The 20,599-nt window shown below is 38.0% G+C and overlaps 4 protein-coding genes across 4 annotated transcripts; 3 read left to right on the forward strand and 1 right to left on the reverse strand.

Moving 5' to 3' along the window:
* Positions 1-1,375: 1,375 nt before the first annotated feature.
* Positions 1,376-3,134, forward strand: LOC111777482 (serine/threonine-protein kinase UCN). The gene has a single exon (XM_023657107.2). It carries the CDS (start codon positions 1,459-1,461, stop codon positions 2,767-2,769), a length of 1,311 nt encoding a protein of 436 aa, XP_023512875.1. The 5' UTR covers positions 1,376-1,458; the 3' UTR covers positions 2,770-3,134.
* Positions 3,135-4,990: 1,856 nt separating this feature from the next.
* On the forward strand, positions 4,991-11,536 carry LOC111776718 (uncharacterized). The gene is made up of 8 exons (XM_087118541.1): positions 4,991-5,605; positions 7,006-8,516; positions 8,626-8,815; positions 9,280-9,383; positions 9,927-10,029; positions 10,146-10,447; positions 10,653-10,958; positions 11,045-11,536. The coding sequence occupies exons 2-8, from the start codon at positions 7,014-7,016 to the stop codon at positions 11,399-11,401; spliced, it is 2,865 nt and encodes a 954-aa protein (XP_086974667.1). The 5' UTR covers positions 4,991-5,605; positions 7,006-7,013; the 3' UTR covers positions 11,402-11,536.
* A 1,162-nt stretch (positions 11,537-12,698) lies between these two features.
* On the reverse strand, positions 12,699-14,526 carry LOC111777086 (uncharacterized). Its single transcript, XM_023656522.2, has 2 exons — positions 13,297-14,526; positions 12,699-12,891 (listed from the first exon to the last, which is right to left on the reverse strand). The coding sequence occupies exon 1, from the start codon at positions 14,444-14,446 to the stop codon at positions 13,349-13,351; it is 1,098 nt and encodes a 365-aa protein (XP_023512290.2). The 5' UTR covers positions 14,447-14,526; the 3' UTR covers positions 12,699-12,891; positions 13,297-13,348.
* A 2,116-nt stretch (positions 14,527-16,642) lies between these two features.
* LOC111776702 (uncharacterized) lies at positions 16,643-19,271 on the forward strand. Its single transcript, XM_023656024.2, has 6 exons — positions 16,643-17,088; positions 17,537-17,749; positions 17,847-17,981; positions 18,164-18,283; positions 18,375-18,461; positions 18,533-19,271. Exons 1-6 carry the CDS (start codon positions 16,729-16,731, stop codon positions 18,971-18,973), a joined length of 1,356 nt encoding a protein of 451 aa, XP_023511792.2. The 5' UTR covers positions 16,643-16,728; the 3' UTR covers positions 18,974-19,271.
* Positions 19,272-20,599: the final 1,328 nt, after the last annotated feature.

Raw genomic sequence — 20,599 nt, forward strand, 5'->3', positions numbered from 1 at the left:
AAAAATCTATCACTTCCTTTTCTATTTACTACTCTTAATTATATTTCACATATATATTCTTAAATTTCATTATATATATACATATAAATCCAATGCGTTTCCGTAGCTTTTCTTCTTCTTCTTCTTCTTCTTAACGTTGGTTGAATGATTGTTATTTTATTGATCATACAGTGATTATTACAATATTTTAATTTCTATAAAATGTAAAATATTAAGGGCGGCACCTAAATTAATTAAAATTTCAGTCGAGGACAGCCTAAAGGGTGAAAAAGACATTTGGGAGTCTGAATTTTGTATATATAGACCTCCTTTATGTAGCTCATTAATTAATTCAAAGTTGCTTACAAAATGTACTTTATTAGTTTCACACATGCTGATGCCCTTTTCTTTTTCTTTTGTCCCATCCTTTAAATTATATGCTATTTTTTTCTAACAGATGCTAATTAAACCTTTTGGTTGCGGGAAAATAAAAGGTTTAATAAAAATTCATATTATATCATATTTCACCCTCAATTTCTAATTACATATAATTCAGTCACTGATTTGAACCAAAACAATATAAAAATTATAAAAAATCTGATAAAATCATAGACACATGAAATGTAATATTAGTTTTATAATATCATATCATATACCAAGTATTTAACTTTTTTAAATTTTAAATAATTTTGTTTTTATTTAATAATAGAGGATAACCTAATCCTATAGCCTATGCGTTCCCTACTCAACTTTGTTGATGGCTTTCGGTTTTTAAGGGATTAGTTGCTTAACAAAGCATTCACTATTTGAGTAGTTTTAATTCAATTTCAAATATAGAATTGACAAAGAAGACAAGGCCGTGTGAATTAAAAAACATTGCTTCTATTGTGCCATGTTGTCTTGGTGCCAAAATTTCAAATTAAATTTTTGAGGTGGGTTTTTATTTATAAATACACAATATTTCACTTAATTAACGTGAGACTTTAATTAGTTAATATGAGACTAGTCGAACTGCATAAACAGATAAGTAGGACGGAATGGGGAGGCATGTTTTGTGAAATGGTAGATGTGAAATGTCATCCCATCTCTGATATCGATACCGCTATAGCCCTTCGGATCAACGACCAATCTTTTTTGTTTTTTTTCCCCTGTTTTTATGGGCTACACGTGTGCCCCAGTATTTGTTTTAAAATTTGAAATTCTTCACTTTAACCAGCTCATGACACTCCTCAACACATCTCTACGGCTGGGTGGCTGCCTTTTCTCACTATTTATTTTTTCCCATTATCATGTCACTAATATCCCTTAATGAAGGAAAAAGGAGTGTATAATCTCTGTATGCTAAAACTAAAATATATGTAGCTTAGCTGAAGAGAGAAGGGAGTCGTAGTAGTAACTGAAGTGTGAGAAACTCCAAAAGGAGCGTAAAAAAGGCGCAAAATACGCCCAATACCAACAAACCCAAATGCCCTCCTATAAATGCCAATCAATCATCTCTCTTTCCTTCCATCCTCTTTCCTCCCAAGCTTAGACATGGATTTGGATCACCCATCCGCGCCAGACCTCGATCTTCACAGTCTCGGGGCCCTCAGGGTACTCGGAAAAGGAGCCATGGGGACCGTCTTCCTCGTCCACCACCGCCTTGCCGATGACCCTGCTCATTTCCCCTTTGCTCTCAAGGTCGTCGACAAATCCTCTTTTGTCTCCAAGCTCGACGCGGAGCGCCGAGCCCGTTGGGAGATTCAGGTTCTTTCTCGTTTGTCCTTCCCTAAACCCCACCCCTTCCTCCCCCACATTATCGGTTCCTTCGAGTCCGACGAATTTTTGGGCTGGGCCCTTCCCTACTGTTCTGGCGGCGACCTTAACGTCTTGCGTCACCGTCAAATGGACCGGGTTTTCTCGCCCGCCGTCATCAGGTTCTATTTGGCCGAGATAGTCTGTGCGCTCGACCACCTCCATAGCCTGGGCATCGTCTACCGAGATTTGAAGCCGGAGAATGTATTGATTCAACAATCGGGTCACGTTACCCTCACGGACTTTGATTTGTCGCGTAATTTGACTCGCAGAACAGTAAATGACGTCGTCTCGCTTGATAACTCCGGCCACGAGAAGCCGACGGTGGTCGTCCGGCAAAAAAACCGGCGGAAATTGACGCGATGGTTCATGGCGACCTCCATTGCTAGAGACGGGTCAAGGAAGGCTAAATTGGCTCGGGTTAGCCCTGTGAGCCGCCGGAAGCCGAGTTTCTCCAACGGCGAGCGGTCGAACTCGTTTGTCGGAACAGAGGAGTATATTTCGCCGGAGGTCGTTCGAGGCGAGGGACATGAATTCGCCGTCGACTGGTGGGCCCTGGGGATTCTCACGTACGAGATGCTCTATGGGACGACGCCGTTTAAGGGGAAGAACCGGAAAGAGACGTTTGGAAACGTTCTGTTGAAAGCTCCGGAGTTGATCGGAAAGCGTTCGGATTTAACGGATTTAATCGAACGGTTGCTAGTGAAGGACCCCACCAGGCGGTTAGGGTACGTACGCGGCGCATGTGAGATCAAAGAGCATGCGTTTTTTAACGGCGTTAAGTGGGACCTATTAACGGAGGTCATGCGTCCGCCATTTTTACCCCCTGACGAAGAAACGGAGTTGACGAAGAATCCAGCGCTCGGTGGTGTGGGTATAACGGAATACTTCCATAGACAGAGATCCCCGGCTTCGTTTCCACCATCGGCGTCGTCAACTCCGTCGACCTCCTTCAGTTGGGAGAATAACAACAACAAGTGTTTGACGGAGTTCTGACACACGTGCGGCGGGGTTGCACGCGTAAGAGTTCGATATTCTTTGGCCTGTTTGTGTAGTTTTAGACTTTAGTGTACATAAATGGAATAACCCGCCAGTAGACGAACGTGAAAATTGATAAAAACACTAATGCGTTGTTAAGGTAGAGATTCATTTGGTAGCAACTAAATCATGAATGCTTAATGTAATTGAATGGAAGGAATATCACGCGCTAGGGAGGCGCGTGTTTCCCCCCCCCCCGAGTTTTAATTTCCCCTTTATGTAATGCCCTATGCGTTTCCTTCCCTATGAAAGGGGAGAGGGAATCAAATTCCTTGACGTTTCTTATAATTCATCCAAACAAGAATTGTTCTTGTTTTCTTCAATATTAAGTTTGCCACAAAAAATAATTTTTTCTAATACCCTTTTAAATATAAATTTTTATTTTTATTCCTTTTCAAATTTATAATCATAAATGGAAAATTGGTAGTGAAAGGTAAGGCAGAAATGCAAATCTATGATTATTCACGTGTTGGCTATTCTCGTAAAGCAAGGAAAGAATTTGATGCGTTTTTATTTTATATTTGTATTAATTAATGTAAGTGGCAGCAGAAGGGGATGAAACAAAAGAAATGATGTAATTATTAGAAAAATGAATAGAGCAGCGGTATGAAAGGTTAGGAGAGGTAATAGGGGGTATGAGTAGGAGTGGGAAAGAAAAGGCGAGCCCAGCTTTTACTTTTAAATTGGCGCCACATTAATTTAAGGATGGAGCTTATCATATCATTGCCTGACAAATTTTTTTTTTTCTTTGTAAATCGACAAATTAAAAAAAAAAAAAAAAAAAAAAAAAAAAAAAAAAAAGAGGAACAATCTGTTTTGGGCATTGTTGTAATTTGGTAAGTGAAAGAATCACGTGAAGTAGATGGAGATACACAAAGCAATTAAAATAAAGTTTATAAATGAGGAAAAACATTGTCCTCTTCGGTAAATGTGAAATAGACCCCTTCAAAAATAGTAAAAAATAGTATTTTAAATTGATATAACCAAAGTATTTAGATTGATTGGACTGATGAAATGAAGCGAATCTAAAATGAAAGTAACACCAGAAAAGATAAAATATACAAATAATTAAGTATTCTAATTTTGTCGCCTAATTTGAGGGTACGTGTCCTGCGGGAGGCTGATTTTAATTAATATCCGAAGACGAAATAAAATCACGGTTGGTCATCGGACGATGGAGCCTCTAACGCGAGCGAGGGTATGCGATGGATGAATTTAGGGGGCCGACTGCCAAAAAGAGGTACCCTCTATCTTGCTTCATTTGTTTCCATCTTCCAAAAGCTATAGGGCCATAGTCACTGTTTCCAATTCAGGCCTTCCCCAAATTGTCTCTTCCGGACAGATTCATCCTTTCATGTCCTTTTCAAACATTATTCTACATCACTAAACTCCTTGTCTTCCAGTTTGATGCGTTTTGTTTTTTTATTCTCCAAAGCTCGTATGCAACGCAATTTAACATTTATTAAACCCTGTAGTATTTGGAGCAACATTGCGTTTTGATATATAAAAATATTAGAATGAAGATTAGGTTATGCGTTGCTTTTTTGTTGGGAAACAATATCCCAACATCATGATGAGAAGAAGTGGCATTAATGGTGGGGGAAGCCGGGTGTGTGACTTTCCGACCCACCCATTCTAAAAAGATGTCAATCTTCTTATTTTTCTTTTTGTTAATTAAAAAAAATACAACTTTTAAATTCAATCCCTATGTTCTTAGTATTTACTTTTATAATAGTTAAAAAAAATAATATTGTTTTAAGCTTTTTGCGTCTCTATATATGCAACAATTCATGTTAAGGAGTACAAAACATAGTGTAATTTCAGTTCTGAAAAGCCCATCTGTTAGAATATCCAATTAGATAATTGGGCTGATTTTGGGGCCTGTGTTTTGTCTTTTGGGCTTCAAGAACTCGAAAGCCCAACGTCTCTCTATCAGATTATATCATCATAAAGGTAAAATTAACTCTTAGTTAAACCAGTTATATTGTCCTAAAAAATAACTCTATACTTATGCACCTTCCCAATATTGTTTATTTTTAAAAAATAAATACTTACGTGTCCTAATATTTACATCCACCAATTATATCATCATAAGAGTTTTACAATTAATATTTTTTGAAATCGAAGGCAATTACCTAAGTGTTTTCCTAATTGCTGCCAATTTGCAATAAAAAGATGAAAAGGAAAAATTAAAAGAAACCCTAAATCCCTTCCTTTCCCTCTCTATCTCCCTCCGTTACCCGGGTATCAGCACCCCATCGTGAACCAGTCGCGGTCCCTTCTCGTTTTCGCGGTGCCAGCCCTCTTCTCTTGCGTTTTCCTCTTGCTGGCTACTATACCTGCAGACGCGACGCCCTCTCTTCGGCCACTGTTCTTCCTCGACGTGTCATCACCGGCGAGCAGGCATTGATACGGGCCCTTCACCTACGCGGTCGACGACATCACCCACGCTGCAGTTCTGCCCGGAAACTCGTCCCCATCGACCGCGAGCATCGGCATCTCGAGATGGCCGTGTGACTCTCCTGCGACGCACGACGACCTACAGTAGTTCGATCCTCCGGCGATTCAGACCCACAAGCCGCAGCTTCCTGAATACCCACGAGCAGATCCGATTCTTTCGAACCAGGCCCGTGTAGTTGTGATTTTCCTGCTTTTGATGCATTTTGGCGGCAACCCACTGTTCTATCTACCTTGTTCCAGATTACCCGTAAACTAAGAAGGTTAGATTTGCGAGTTCGTATCAATTCAAACCCCAACCAGCAAGCGTTCGAAGCTGTTTGGCGGCGTTCAGTAGGTAAGTTCACTCCAAACCGCTTTCGAACTCTTTTAAGTTCTGTAGTTTGGCTTATAACCCTTAGAACTATTCTCGATGTAGCCTTGGACTGTTATTGGACTCCTTCCAACACTTTTCAGCAAGGACCCTAGTCAATTAAGGAGTTCTGATTAGATTCTTTCAAATTCAATTAAGGAGCTGTAAATTAGTTCATAGCCTCTGGAAACTCTTTTTTGTAATCTGGACTTGATTGAGAGTGTTCAAATTAAGTTGGAAGGCAGATTTTTTCTGTTTCTTCCTTTTTTTGGGAAACACCTCTTTTGAGCATTATTGTAGTTCGATTGAGGTTTTCGAACTATGGACATTAAAACCTTGTTCTGGTTATTTAGGAGCACAATAGGTAAGTAGAATTCTACTGGGTCTATTTGCTGTTTGTTACCAACGCGTGTGTTTTAGTTATGCTATAATTATTAATTATGATTTAAGTTTTTGTTGTTCTTGAATCTTATGTGTTATTGATGATGATGTGATATTGTAATGACTTGCTCATGTAGTGTTATGCGCTTCTGTGTTGATGAACATGATTATTTGTTGAGAATATCTGAATAAGTTTGAGTTATTTTGAGACATGTTTTTCTTTGAAGTGGTTTTGGTATCAAACATGGTTTTGAAGCATGCTATAGGACTCGTGCACTATTGTGAGATAGTGTGAGAAAGAGGTCGCTCATGCATTTTGGTGAGTAGTGTGACAAAGAGGTATGAGGATTGTGTGTATAAAGGAAAGTTGGGTGAATATCAGGTGCCTCCATCAAATGTTCAAGTGGTGATATGTCGTCATTGGATTTAGAGAAATATTGATGTTTTTTTAAAAAAAAATAGTTTGTGAGTCTAGAAGGGCAAGTATTAGATATTTTCGAGAATGTCGATGGCCCTTAATAAAATCAGTTGGCGTCGAAGAAAAGAATCAGTGGCCCTTGATAAAATTAGTCGGGGTCAACAGAGAGTGTTCATGGCCCTGGATAAAATCAGTTGGGGGCAATTAAGAATGTCGTTGGACCTAGATAAAATCAGTTGGGGTCAATGTGTCTCGAAGGAGTCGGCCTTAGAAATCCTTGTGAGAGTTAAATTATGGGTGTTAGATTGAGCTTGATTTGAGCTTGAGTATGGATTACATTATGTGTCGGTTCATGTGTCTAACATGTTGCAACTATTATTTACTTCTCATGTATATTGAGGATTAATTGTATAATTGTTGAGATAGCCTTATGTTTACCTTGTATTCAGTTTAGCAGTGTACTCCATGTTTAGACTATTTGGGGGCATTACATATTGTCTACTTCTGCGCTATTTGATGCGCATCTTTTCTGGAAATCTTAATAAAAAGCCCTCCTGCTTATTAAGTACGTCTTTTTGTTTGACAGGGTTTGGTATGGATAGTAAGTACAGCAGAGAGTCGTCGGATGAGGATGAAATGAAAAGGAAAACAAATAGACATCCCCATAGTAGTAGAAAAAGAGATAGACAACATGGTCATCATGAAGATGAAAGTGATTCTTCCGATGCCAGTGAAGGATACAGGGGTAGACGACATGAGAAGAAAGATGACGACCAGACTAAGAGAATTAGTGGGAATAATGATGGCCACACACATGAAAGGTGGCAGAACGAAGATGAAAAAAAGACTGCATCTCAACGATTTCCTGATGAAGGTTACAAGAGAATAGACAGAGAGAATAATGGGCAAGGTAGAGACAAAAGGCATCACGATGAAAATCGGTGCAGAGAGCAAGAGAGAGGAAACCGGAAAGAATCACATCAAAGTTTTGAGGAAGAAGAGCAGAGAATGGACAGAGACAAAAAGAGGCACAATAGAGACAGAAGGCATCAAAGTGAACATAGGCAGAGAGAACAGGAGCGAGTAGATCGGAAAGAATCACACCAAAGTTCTGATGAAGATGAGCAGAGTGTAGATAAAGAAAAAAATAGGCACAATAGAGACAGAAGGCATCGGGGTAAAAATCCACACAGAGAACTACGGAGAAGTGGCAAGAAAGAATCATATCAAAGTAACGATGAAGATGAACGGATAAGTGGGAGAAACAAAAATAGACATGATAGAGACAGCAGACATGAAGATGAAAATCAGCATAGTAGAGAAAAAGAGAGAGGAGACCAAAAAGAATTATATCAGAGTTATGATGAAGATGAGTGGAAAAATAGGGGGCATGACCGTAGACAACGTGAAACAGAGAATGGAAATAAAATTACAGATCGCCATTTGCGTCATGATTCAAAAGATGAGCGTGACAAGGAATTGCATAGAAAATCTGAAGATCGAAGGAATTGGACTGATAATGATAAGGAAAGGAAGCATTCAAAACATGATTACAAGTCTAGCAATTCTCAAGATCAACGAGATAAGGAGGTGAGTGGATGGAGGGAGGATAGAAGAAACATTGGGGGGAAAGAAAACGTGGGTACAGGGACTCTCAACCGTCTACAACCACACAGACAGGAAAAACAGTCTGAAAACAATCTGAATTCTGATGCTTCAAATCTGGGGAAGAGTGGGGGGGTTTATATTCCACCATTTAAGTTGGCCAGAATGATGAAAGAGGTTGAAGATAAGAGCAGCATTGAGTATCAACGTTTGACATGGGATGCACTTCGAAAAAGTATTAATGGGCTTGTCAACAAGGTCAATGCTACTAATATAAAAAATATCATTACAGAGTTATTTGCAGAGAACCTGATCAGGGGTAGGGGTCTATTTTGCCGTTCCTGCATGAAGTCACAAATGGCATCTCCAGGGTTCACTGATGTATTTGCAGCACTAGTTGCTGTTGTGAATACCAAATTTCCGGAAGTGGGCGATCTTCTATTGAGAAGAATTATCTTGCAGCTCAAAAGAGCATATAAACGGAATGACAAGGTAATATTGCACGATGCTTGTAGTTTTTATAATTTTCTCCATTTAGTTGCAAGATCTTCCATATTTAATAATACTGCTGATCCTCATTGCTTTTATATATCTTTGACAGCCTCAACTACTAGCGGCCGTAAAATTTGTAGCACATTTAGTTAATCAGCTGGTGGCACATGAAATAATTGCATTAGAATTACTCACTGTGTTGCTGGAGAATCCTACAGATGACAGCGTGGAGGTGGCCGTTGGTTTTGTTACTGAATGTGGATCAATACTTAATGATCTTTCTCCTAAGGGGCTTCATGGTGCGTATGCCATTGTCCTACATTAGGCAGTGCTCAATCATTTTAATTCACCATGGTTCCCTGTTTTCTCTTTGCATGTATATGTGTCATGAAATTATCATTGTCTAGCCATGCTCATTCTGTTTGTTGGGCTTTCTGGAAAATCCTATACCATCTGCAGAAAATTATCAACTTTCAAGTTGCTTCCACTTTTTTCTTTTTAGCCCTCCTCTTGTTGGAGCATGTGATTATTGAGAATTTCAGCATTTTCTATTATCTGGAAGTTAAAGTTGTTTTTATTTGTCTTCAGAAGTCAAGGACATTGTTCACTCTATAGAATAGATTTTGTTCAAGCAAGGTTGTTTATTTATTTATTTGTTTTAGTCGTATTCTTTTAAAAAATACAATTCACATATGATCCATTCCTATTGTACCCCAAGATTGTATATTCATATTCCTTTATTTTTTTTATTCAATGATTGTAGGAATATTTGAGCGTTTTCGTGGAATTCTTCATGAAGGAGAAATAGACAAAAGGGTTCAGTTTCTGATAGAAGGCCTATTTGCAATAAGGAAAGCAAAGTTTGAGGTATAGTGACTTTTTGTCTTAGCTCTTCCCCCTATTAGTCTAAAAGGTTCATTTTCTCAAATATTCTTGAGATGTTGTGATTGTATTGACTGTTCACAAATTTTTGGAAGATTAAGTTATGAGTTCAGTTATTATTGTTGTTATCATTATTTTTAGGAATGAGTTAAGATGTAATTCTTACTATGGGATGAAGTTTTAAATAATTTATCATTTGAGTATTGAATCATTGCTTTTTTAATGCACAGCAGTAGCCTCTTGTATCAATTTCTTGTTCTCCATGAAAATTCGTTTCTATATAGACTGGTGTAAAATGTGTCTGAAGTAAATTGTAACTAGAGTTTTTGCCCCCACCATTTTAAAATCCAGTATTACTTTCATATTACCAACATTGTGCGACTTCGAATTTTGAATTTCACTTTTTGCAATGCACCCGGAATGTCCAGTGTGAAGGGTTATCTATTTGTTTGATTCCATGCACACATTTTCTTTTGTAGCTGCAACAATGTTTTGATTTTTTTTTTCCTCCTTTTGGATTTGATTCAGGGCTATCCAGCTGTTCGTCCAGAACTGGACCTTGTAGAGCAAGAAGATCAGTTAACTCATGAAGTATCGCTGCAAGAAGAGATAGATCCTGAAATTGCTCTTGGTATTTTTTTTCCCTTCTAAATATAAACTTGTACATGCTTTTTTAATTAATCAAACTGGGTGTTCTCATGTTCGTTTTATTTATGTATTTGTATATTTTTCCTGTTTTTCTTCCAGATATCTTCAAATCTGATCCAAATTTCCTTGAAAATGAGAAGCGTTATGAGGATTTAAAGAAAAATATACTTGGTGAGGAATCTGAGGATGAAGAAGACCGATCTGATGCTGGATCAGATGAGGATGAGGAGGAAGAGGATGAATCTGAAGAAGAAGATGAGGAGCAGATGCTAATAAATGATGAAACAGAAACCAATCTTGTGAACCTCAGAAGGACAATTTATCTGACAATTATGTCCAGTGTAGACTTTGAAGAGGCCGGGCACAAGCTTCTCAAAATTAAACTTGAGCCTGGTCAAGAAGTAAGTTCTATTAGTTCTTAATGTTGCTAATACTTTTTTACTACAATTTCATATTAACCACTGCTCTTTCTTTTTCCTGAAATTGAAGTTGGTTTCCATTTTTTATAATAGTGCCGTGTAATCTCGATGTTTGTCTGGAATTGTTGTATGTTATACAAGTGGTACAAGTGTGGTTGATCTCATTCGTTTGATGTGGTCTTTGCAGATAGAGTTATGCGTCATGCTGTTGGAATGTTGCAGTCAGGAGAGAACTTATCTTCGATATTATGGTCTGTTGGGGCAAAGATTTTGCAAGATCAACAAGGTGCATCAGGAAAATTTTGAGAAATGCTTTGTCCAGCAATACTCGATGATTCACAGGCTCGAAACTAATAAGCTAAGAAATGTGGCTAAATTTTTTGCCCACTTACTCGGGACTGATGCTCTCCCATGGCATGTTTTGTCCTACATTCGATTGACTGAAGAAGACACCACATCTTCATCTAGGATTTTTATTAAGATCCTTTTCCAGGTATTTCTCGTCTACCCTGATGGTGATTTATATGATTGTTTTCCTTGGTTGTTAAATTCTGTATATTGGTGTCAATTGTGATGCAGGAACTGTCGGAGCATTTGGGAATTCGACTGTTGAATGAACGCCTGACGGATCCAACAATGCAGGATTCGTTTGAGTCCATATTCCCTAGGGACAACCCAAAGAACACGAGATTCGCTATAAACTTCTTTACGTCTATTGGGCTTGGTGGACTGACAGAGAATTTGCGTGAGTATTTGAAGAATATGCCGCGGCTGATCATGCAACAGCAAAAACCAGTGTCGGAGTCGGATGAGTCTGGAAGTAGTGATTCGTCAGATTCAGATTCAGATTCAAGTGTGTCATCGGATTCATCAGAAAGTGAAGAAGAGGAAGAAGATAGGAAACGTGGAAAAAAGAGAAGAAAAAGTGGAAGGTGATGATAATATTTGTATATTTTGTCCATTAGCTGTTAGCAAGATATGGTGTGATGTGTTATAACTTTTTGTTTGTTTCCCCCTTGACGACACAGTATTTTATATATGCAATGACGATGATAAAGATGATTCTCATTCTATCTTCTCTTTACACCCACCAATGATAAAGACGCTTAATTGCATTCAAAATCAAGACTTCTCTAAGTACAATGATATTTTTCAAAAAAAATTAAATAAAATAAAATTGTCATGTTCAAACTAATAATCAATTTGACTTCTGAATGTCAGATTGTCCTTCTGGGTTACTGTTCTTTCTGAAATTGGGCGTTTTGCATTCTGGGTTTTACTTGTTATAACTGAATGCTTTTGATTCTTTAGGTGAGTTATTTTCCAAGTGCCAGTTTTATTGTTGCTTTTGATTCATTATTGTGTGAATAAACTCGATCTGAATATGCTTCCATCATAGCCGATCCTCTTTGGCCCCTATCTGCTGACAGCCTATAGCAGTAGTGAATGGGATATCAAAACTTGACTGGCCAAGTCTTTTTCAGACGGATGATTCTGTTTCCTTCATGTGCAAAGCTTTTGTTGTTACATTTTCCCAAGAGTATGGAAACACATTTGCCTAAACGAAACTCAAACCAGTCGATAACAATGGAAAAGTATACTGGACGAGGGACGGATTCTGTTGTGCATGCTACACTCAGTCTCGTCAAAGAATAGCGAGATGTTATTGCCAAAAGGGTCATGCTAGAACCATTTAATTTAAAAATGAAAAACTTACAATTGCATATTCGACCTAACTAGTTGAGGAATTGCTTTGTTTACAATGGAGTGAACTATGAATCTGGTGCACAGCTGAAGCGAAGCTGCAAGTCAAAGTTTTCATTAGCCGATGGATTCTCAGTCAAGCGTCCAGCTTCGTGATGGAAAATGGAGGCAGTCACTAGTTGCGAAGGGATCGTCAAGGAACTTTCTTCTGCCACCATTGCTGAGTTTCAGAGATGAATGCTACACACAGTATACTTAAAACATTATTGCGTACCCATGTCGGTTGAAAGATTAAAATAGTTAAACAGATTTATCATTAGCTTTTTACATTACAATTAGTGGTGGGGCATGAAACTACAAACAACAATACATAGCTATTTAGTGAGAATAAGAAGACTGGCATGGCCATGGTGACAGCAAGCAATTAAGAGTTAAAAATGAGGGATCACAGTATACCACTGGTTTGAATGCAAAAGCCATAAATGATGCGAGTCATTCTCTGAAATAAAGGCTGTTCACGTGAGGTGTGTCTTTCTTTCTTTCTTTCTTTTGTGAATGTCACTGAAACCGATTGAAGGAAGCGGTCCAAATGGACAAGTATCCAAACGCTGGCATTGCTTCTCTCTTCTCCATCACTACCCTCTGTCCCACCTCTCCACATGCTTTGTTTTCTGCTTTCCTTCTTAATGCACAGCCTCCTCCCCTCACCGCTGTACTAATAACTACAAAACACACATAAATATGGTACAGATTCATCCTTTTTGGAACTTCATTCTCTGTCAAATCTCAATGTAAATAAAAGTTTCTGGAGAATCTATAATCAAAAGCTCACATATTCAAACAACCCAATAACCTTGCATCATTCGTTTCCAGGTTTACATCAGACTGTATAGTACAAGTAAAACAATAGTTACATAATTTTATGACCAAACTTCTTTTTTTTTTTTTTTTTTTTTTTTTTAATTTCAAAATAGTAATAATAATAAAAAAAGAAACGTATGAGCAAACTAAGACCCAGATTCCATGGTACCACAATCAAATATAATACTAAATTTGGCTCTATCAAAGACACAGATTCTTATCATAACAATCAATCAGTTAAAAAGCTTAAAGAGTAAAGGTCTTACTTTTTTGTTTATGGGACCTCTTTTACATAATAACAACACAAACATGAACTTTCTAACAAGCTTTGAGCGGCTTCCCACACAGACAGTCATTGAAAACAAATGACGCTGCTTCCAAATGATCGAACGGGGCTCCACTCGGGATCGGCCCACATAGATGGTTGTGGCTCAAATCCATATGTCCGATATATGAAGCTTGCGATACTGATTTCGGAATCGCCCCCTTCAAGTTGTTGTACGACAAATCCAGCACTGTGAAGTACGATCTTGGCCCGAAAACATCTGGTACGTTTCCGGTTAGATAGTTTCGGCTTAAATTCAAATCGCTTATGCTCGAAACTAAAATACTCGCCGGGATGTTGCCTGAGAATTTATTGCCGTCCAGATTCAACGTCGCCAATACCGCCATTCTGCCGATCCAATCGGGGATTGGACCGGTTAGTTGGTTCATAGAAAGATCCAGGTCCGCGAGGCGGTAGATCTTCGAAATTGAACCGGGAAGTGAACCGGAGATCTGGTTCCGGCTCAGTAAAGCCCGGCTCAACATCCTCATGTTCCCGAAATTTTGGGGTAACGGACCGGAGATTTTGTTGTTTCGGAGGTCCAGGTGCATCAAATTCGGAAGTGATGCAAGCGACGCCGGAATTGAACCGGAAATCAGATTGTCCGCAACGTTCAGAACCGTGAGTCGTCGGAGCCGACCAATATCGGCCGGAAGGTCGCCAGAGAGACGGTTGCCAATGAGGTCAAGAATCCTAAGGAACGGCAAGGAGGTTATACATCTCGGAATCTCGCCGGTAATGCCCTTCCAGTCGGCAATAACAACGCCGGAGAGGCGAGTGAGCTTGCAGATGGCAGGAGAAATATGGCCGGTCATAAAACCAGTACGGTGAGCCCGTTCGAAAATAGGGTCCTCAGATTCGCCCCGGAGGTTAATATCGGCAACCCGGTGGGTGACCGAGTCACAGCTAATGCCGTACCACCGGTTGCAACAGTCGTCTCCGGTCCAGGAATTGAAGATTCCTAAATAGGGCTCCTGAAGGGCAGCTCTGAAAGCCAGAAGAGCTGCCCGTTCAGACGGCGGGCAGGCATGAACGGCGGAGGAAACGGCCAGAATGAGTAAAATGGATAAGCACCGAACGGCGGTGCGCATCTTGAGCTGGGATCCGTTAAAAGCAACCGTGAAGAAATAAATGAAAATGTCGGGTGGGATCAGACTGAAGCACGGCCATTGAAGTGAACGCTGCAAATATATAGAGCCATTGAAGAGCGTGCCGAGGAGTAGAATGACGATAATGCCCCTAACATGGGTACGTGAAATTAGTGTGACACTTTAAATATGCTCGTGTCCTTTATCGAATTTTCGCTCGCGTCTTCTCCACGTCATCCATCGGGACATGTGCTATGCAAAAGTGTGCATGTGTTGTGTTAGATTATTGTTATTATTTTTATGGAAAATATTGTACAATTTTCAAAATTGTTTACTCATGAGTTGACTCAAGATGAAAAAGAAAAAACAAATTCATAATAATTTAATATATTATCGTTAAAAAAAAAAAAAAAAAAAAAAAAACAAAAAAAAGTTTTTTTATTAGTTTATAAGCATATTTGACGAACGAGGTATACTATATCTGGGGCAAGTAAAGTAGGGCAGAGGTTGAGTTTAGGCATATTTGGCGTATTAATAGCTGATGCTATGGCGGTGGGAAGGAGGTGGGTGGGTGATGGATCCTCACAATTTGAGAACTAAATTAAACTTCCCTGCAGGCCTAAGATGCATATGATTGAGCATTCACTTTGACATTACATTTGTGCATCTTAGTATTCAATCAAATATGGGCGTTAATGAGGGAGTTTATCATAAATAATTGAAAACAGAACCCAATCTGTGTCTCCTATATGGGAATCATAGGTTTGGAAGGAGGTGGGGTGATGAATAGAAAACCCCTTGTCGCTTAGCCAATGCATTAAATGGGGTTGAATTTAGGCTTATCGCGAAGCTTTACCGGAGGTGGGGGTGGCTGGGTTGATGAACTTGAACATCACCACGTTTCGAATGGGGCCATTCATTATCTTCATCTCTCCATCTCTCCATCTATTGTATTGTCCCATGAGGCCCATATACCCATATGCATAAATTTGAAAATTATTCAAAGTACGTGGAGACAACACAGCCCTCCATCAACCTCCAACTGATTGCAATGGAAGATGCATAATTCAACTCATTTTAAAATGGGTATGGCATGAAAATGACCTCACTCATTTGAACCCAAATTATAGACTTGTTACCATACTCATACATACCCAACCGACATCCAATTTTCTTCTTATCCATATCCATAGCCTAAAGCTACAACAACGCATTCACTTCTTTAATACCTTTATTAGGATTTTATTAGGTTGGAGTTTTTGGAATCCTACAACTTTCTTCTTCCTTCCCTCTCTACCCTTCATTGTCCTCTTGCAAATATCTCACATCAAAACGCATTAATTAATGAATCTCTAGAATAAGAAAAACATGAATTGGGTTCGGTTATTTCTTTTGTTTTTTTATTTTTTATTTTTTAAACTAAGATCTTGCAGTGTTCCGGATAATTGATTAATTAACTGGGTTGCAAATCAAGGAGAAGGAGCTAGCTGGCTGTATTGATTAATTAATTTGGTTAGGAAATTAGGTTATTGCTTGAAGGGCATATATTCTTCTACATAGGTTGCTGATTATTATTATTATTATTATTATTATTGTTTTGATTTGTATATAAGAGTTAAAAACAGGGTGGGGTTTGATCAAGTTTGGTATATGCATGTGGAAGTGCATGTGGAGAGAGAGAAAGAGAGAAAGAGAGAAATGTAGGAGGAGAGGTCAGTAAAAGCCCATTAAAGAAGTGAATTTGTTGAGGTTCATTAGCGGCCCAGTAAAAGCCCAGAATGTTTGCTGGGCCTTTGGAAGTCAAGACGTGAGGAGGGCCCATTGATTCCCCATCGGAGGGCCCATTGATTCCCCATCTCCTGTTCTGCTCTAACTTAAAAAAAAAAAAAAAAAAAAAAAAAAAAAAAAAATCTCCATCATCATTAATAATGATTTAGATTTTGATATAAAAAGAAAGTACAACCAAATGCGTTAAAATGCATCTAAACATGTTTTGGAAATTGGTTTGGTACCTAAAAGTAATAATTAAAAGAATTAAGTTTCTTTGACCAACAAAATAATTGTTGGTGTCCTATAATATAGTGTCTAATGCAAAATTAAATTTTTGGTAAAAGGACAAACAAGAAAAATATCACAGAACGCAACGTTTACTTTCCATATATTTTCAAAAGTTCCCTCTAAAAACTAAGAATTTGAATATTGTCCAAAATCTATTTTAAATTGGAGTTCAACAATTTGCACTTACAGTCCTTTTCCGGAATTGCATTTTTCGATTTCTTTCCGCCATGAACGATCAAGATTTCCAACATTGCGTTTTTCAATCGTTCCCCAATGTGGTCTCTTTTGCATCCCCTGTTCATACGCCTTCACAGCGCCGCCTCTCTACCAACTTCACTCAACCTAGACCGCCGATCCCCGCTGCTCGACGGCTAGCTTGGGTTTCTCTTCAGGGGCGGCTTGTTAATGCCGAACAGGCCAGCTCAGTGCGATCTATTAGAGGAGGCTTGGGCCCTGACGAATCCATTGCTTGGCAGTTGTTCAGCCCCATTGAGCGGTTTCTTATAGTTGCCGTGATTGGCGTCGCGGTTTCCGAGTCCAAGAAGAACCATCAGATCGCCCAGCTTACAAGAGCTGTTGAACTTAGGGTATTGTGCTTTCTTAATTCGACTTCAACTTTTTTTCCCTCTGGTAATAATGGTTCTGTGAATGATTTAACATAACAAATCAGATTTTGAAATTGGAATCAACATCCAATAAATTGGTATTTATGTAATATCGATGCGCAAATGGCGGGTACATGTTAGAATAGATTTTGAAATTTTGGCGTGTGCCTCGATGAATATAACCGAAACTGAGTAATATCTGTTGAATCTCCTCACTTGCTGGCTATTTTGCAATTATGCGTTTACAACTGCATACCACTAGTTTTGTTTGTCCTAATCGTGTCTGATTCTACATTTTCGAGGCAAGGGAGTTTTCTATCAGCTAAGATTAAATTGCTCGATTGCTTGCAGTCGTTCTTAAAGGGGCAACTGTTTATGTATTTGCGGGCCATTTTCGTAGTAAGACTCTCTTCGTGTTTGGAATAACCAGGATCAAGTGCTTCTAAGCATGCAGCAGAAGCTTGAAGATCTATTTAATCAAGTCAATCTCGATGAGGATCAGTCTGGAGGTGAGAAGGACATGGCGTTGAGAAAAGATGCTGATTTGGCACACTCTGGGGTTTTCGGCCATGACAAAATTAAGTTTGTTGATTGTGGCTGTTGGCTTTGTGATCAGCATCTGGATTCACTCGGTCGTTTGGAGGTAAAAACACTCAATTCTCTATTGTGGCTTTGAAAATTATAAACTCAGATACAGATTCAGATTCCCTTAATTGTTTATGGTTGATTCGCTTGAGCAGTGTAACGCCGCAACAAAACCCTCTTGCGGGGCAGAGATGTTGCAATATAAAATGAACGAAGCAGAGCAGGAGGAGCGTCGAATGTCTGATTTATCAGATTGGGGTTCCAGTGTCACATCTGCTGCTGATATCCAGGTCAGTCTAATATTTTACCAATTTTCTCCAAATGATTCACAATATTATAATGTCTTGGGAATTGGGCACTAGAGAGTGACGGCACTGCAAAAAAGTTCCAAACGATTCAGAATTCAATATTGGTGCTGCCAAAGATATGAAGCCTCCATGTTATTGTGATCCTTTTGGTCTATTGTTTACAGATGAATACCTTATCCATCGAACAAGATATGTTATTTCTGAAGAAAGATTGTGACGAGAAAGACGCAACCATCAAGGAACTAACTGATCTACTCCATTCCTCTGAGGTTTCTGGTTCACAGGTAATAATAATAATAATAATAATCATACTCCTCTGTTCTTCTTGATTTTCCCCTGATGACCTGACCCTTCTTGTATTTTCCATGTCCACAGAGGATGTCAGAGTTGGAAGACATCATTCGTCGGAAGAACACCATTATTTCAAAACTGAAAAAGGACATGGTCGTTCTTGAACAGAAGGTACCAATTTATTTTAGCTCTCTTTACAAGTCCTACCCTTGTTGGACTCTGACTTTTCCTGTGTCTGTTAGGTTATGCAACTGACGAGGCTTCGGAGACCCTCCTCTTCGAGTACATCAAGGTCGGAAATGCAGCCAATCCCATACATGACGGATAACCTTCTTTACGACATGGAGAGTAGTACCAGTCCTTCATCTTCCGACTCAGATATCTCACAACCTCCCCCCCCAACAAGAAAGCAGGATAGTAGTCGTCATATCCAAACCAGCGAGCCTTGTTCGGCAAGAACAAGCCAGAAGTCAGGTACGAAGAAGAGAGCTTCAAGTTCAGAGTCCCGCTCAAAACCTGAAATGGGAAGCCGTTTGAATGAAATATGGGTGAAGAATCGAAAAGCAGTAGTAACGTCGACACCATCACCGAGGCAAAGAGGGGGAGAGATGATGAGAAGACGCTTTCAAACTGGAACCAAGGAGGGGAAGGAAACAGCAGCAGAAGGAAAGAGAAATGTTTAGAACATGGGGTTTGTGGTGTGAAGGATAATTCCTGCATTCACATTATTATTATTGTTATCATAAAGTTGATACATACATCCATAGAAACAGTATGGTTAAAGTCCAACTTTGGTGGGTGCATTTCTGGGATTTTTCTTCAAAATATGAAGGAAAGAAAAAGGTGAATGACGTAGGATTGGATACTGTCAGGGGCTGCCAATAAACTTGGAATCCAACTCCCACCTTTCCATCTCCATTCCTTTGACTTTTTTTTTTTACATCCACTTTTCAACGCTTCTTTTTCTTTTAATGCAAATTATTTTAAAATATATTTTCTTTGGAACAATATTCTTTGAATTCGTGTTTCCATTAATTATTTTGTTTTGAGGATTTTTTTTCGTTCCTTTCAAATAAAGAGAAAAAAAAAAAAAAAAAAAAAAAAAAAAGGACACGCGAAAACCAACCAAATAATATAAATATTTGAAAATAAGAAGGCTAAACTATTAATTTTTTTTTATTTATAATTTCTGTATTAATTTTTAAAGCTTTTATCAGAGACTTTTTAACACCATCTAATAAATTATTGTTTTTTAAACACCTTCTTTATTCTTCTATTTTGTCACCTATCAAATAAATTAACATTATCATATTCTAAAATTCTAGTATTTATGTCACTATCAAATTCAGCTTAAATTAATATTCTATTCTATTATTCCATCATTGATTTTCTCGGATTAGAAAAAATTAATAGTGAAATTTGAATAAGGTAGAGATTGCAAATAAATATGAGATTAGAGTTAAATTTTGATAAAAATAAATGAATTTTGACCAAAAGTATTTAGAGGTTAATCATTGAGCTAATCAAAGTTAAATTTGTGGAATATTGATATTATTGAAGTAAATGGGTTTGTAGTTTTTATTTGTGAGAAAATAACAAAAAATTGAATATAGGTAGAGATTGAATTAAATATTGGGTCCACTTCTATAAAATTAATTTTTTGAAAGAAAAATGAAGTAACGCAAATTAATTATGGAAGATGCCTGCGTAACGCACTGTTTGAAAATGTCAAACTGCCAGCTGGCTTTGTTTGAAATTAAGCACGCCAAAAAAAATAAAAAATAAATAAATAACAAATTTAAAAAAAAGTTATAAATATACAAGGAGGAGTTGTGCTTATAATCACGCCTTCAAACATTCTTAAGCTTACAAAATGCTTTGATTTATATTATTTTATAAAGTATAAAAACTATGTTTCACATAACTAAACTCATTGCAATCTAATTTAAATTAATAACCATATTTCTAAATTTTAATTTAGCTAAAATCAATTAGTTTAAACAATTTGTGTGGAATTTAAAAATGGGTTTGAGTATTTTATCCCAAAATTAAAATACTAAAATATTGGGAAACCGAAGGAGTTCGATAGATTAATTTAATATCTTTGAAATCCTTTGTAGGAGTTTGATAGATTTATGTGAATAGGATGAGAGCGAAATTGAAAAACTTAATAATTTTGGTCATTTTCGATAATATCTTATGAGTTTTGAAAAGAAATTTATTTTATTTCGAAATGGTAGAAATTTGTAAAACGAAAAAAGATTTTATCCCAAAATTGGTTGAAATTAAAATTGGTTATAAAAAAACTT

This window comes from Cucurbita pepo, chromosome 16 (genome assembly GCF_057944985.1).
Source record: "Cucurbita pepo subsp. pepo isolate OVF chromosome 16, ASM5794498v1, whole genome shotgun sequence".
Classification (NCBI taxonomy): domain Eukaryota; kingdom Viridiplantae; phylum Streptophyta; class Magnoliopsida; order Cucurbitales; family Cucurbitaceae; genus Cucurbita; species Cucurbita pepo.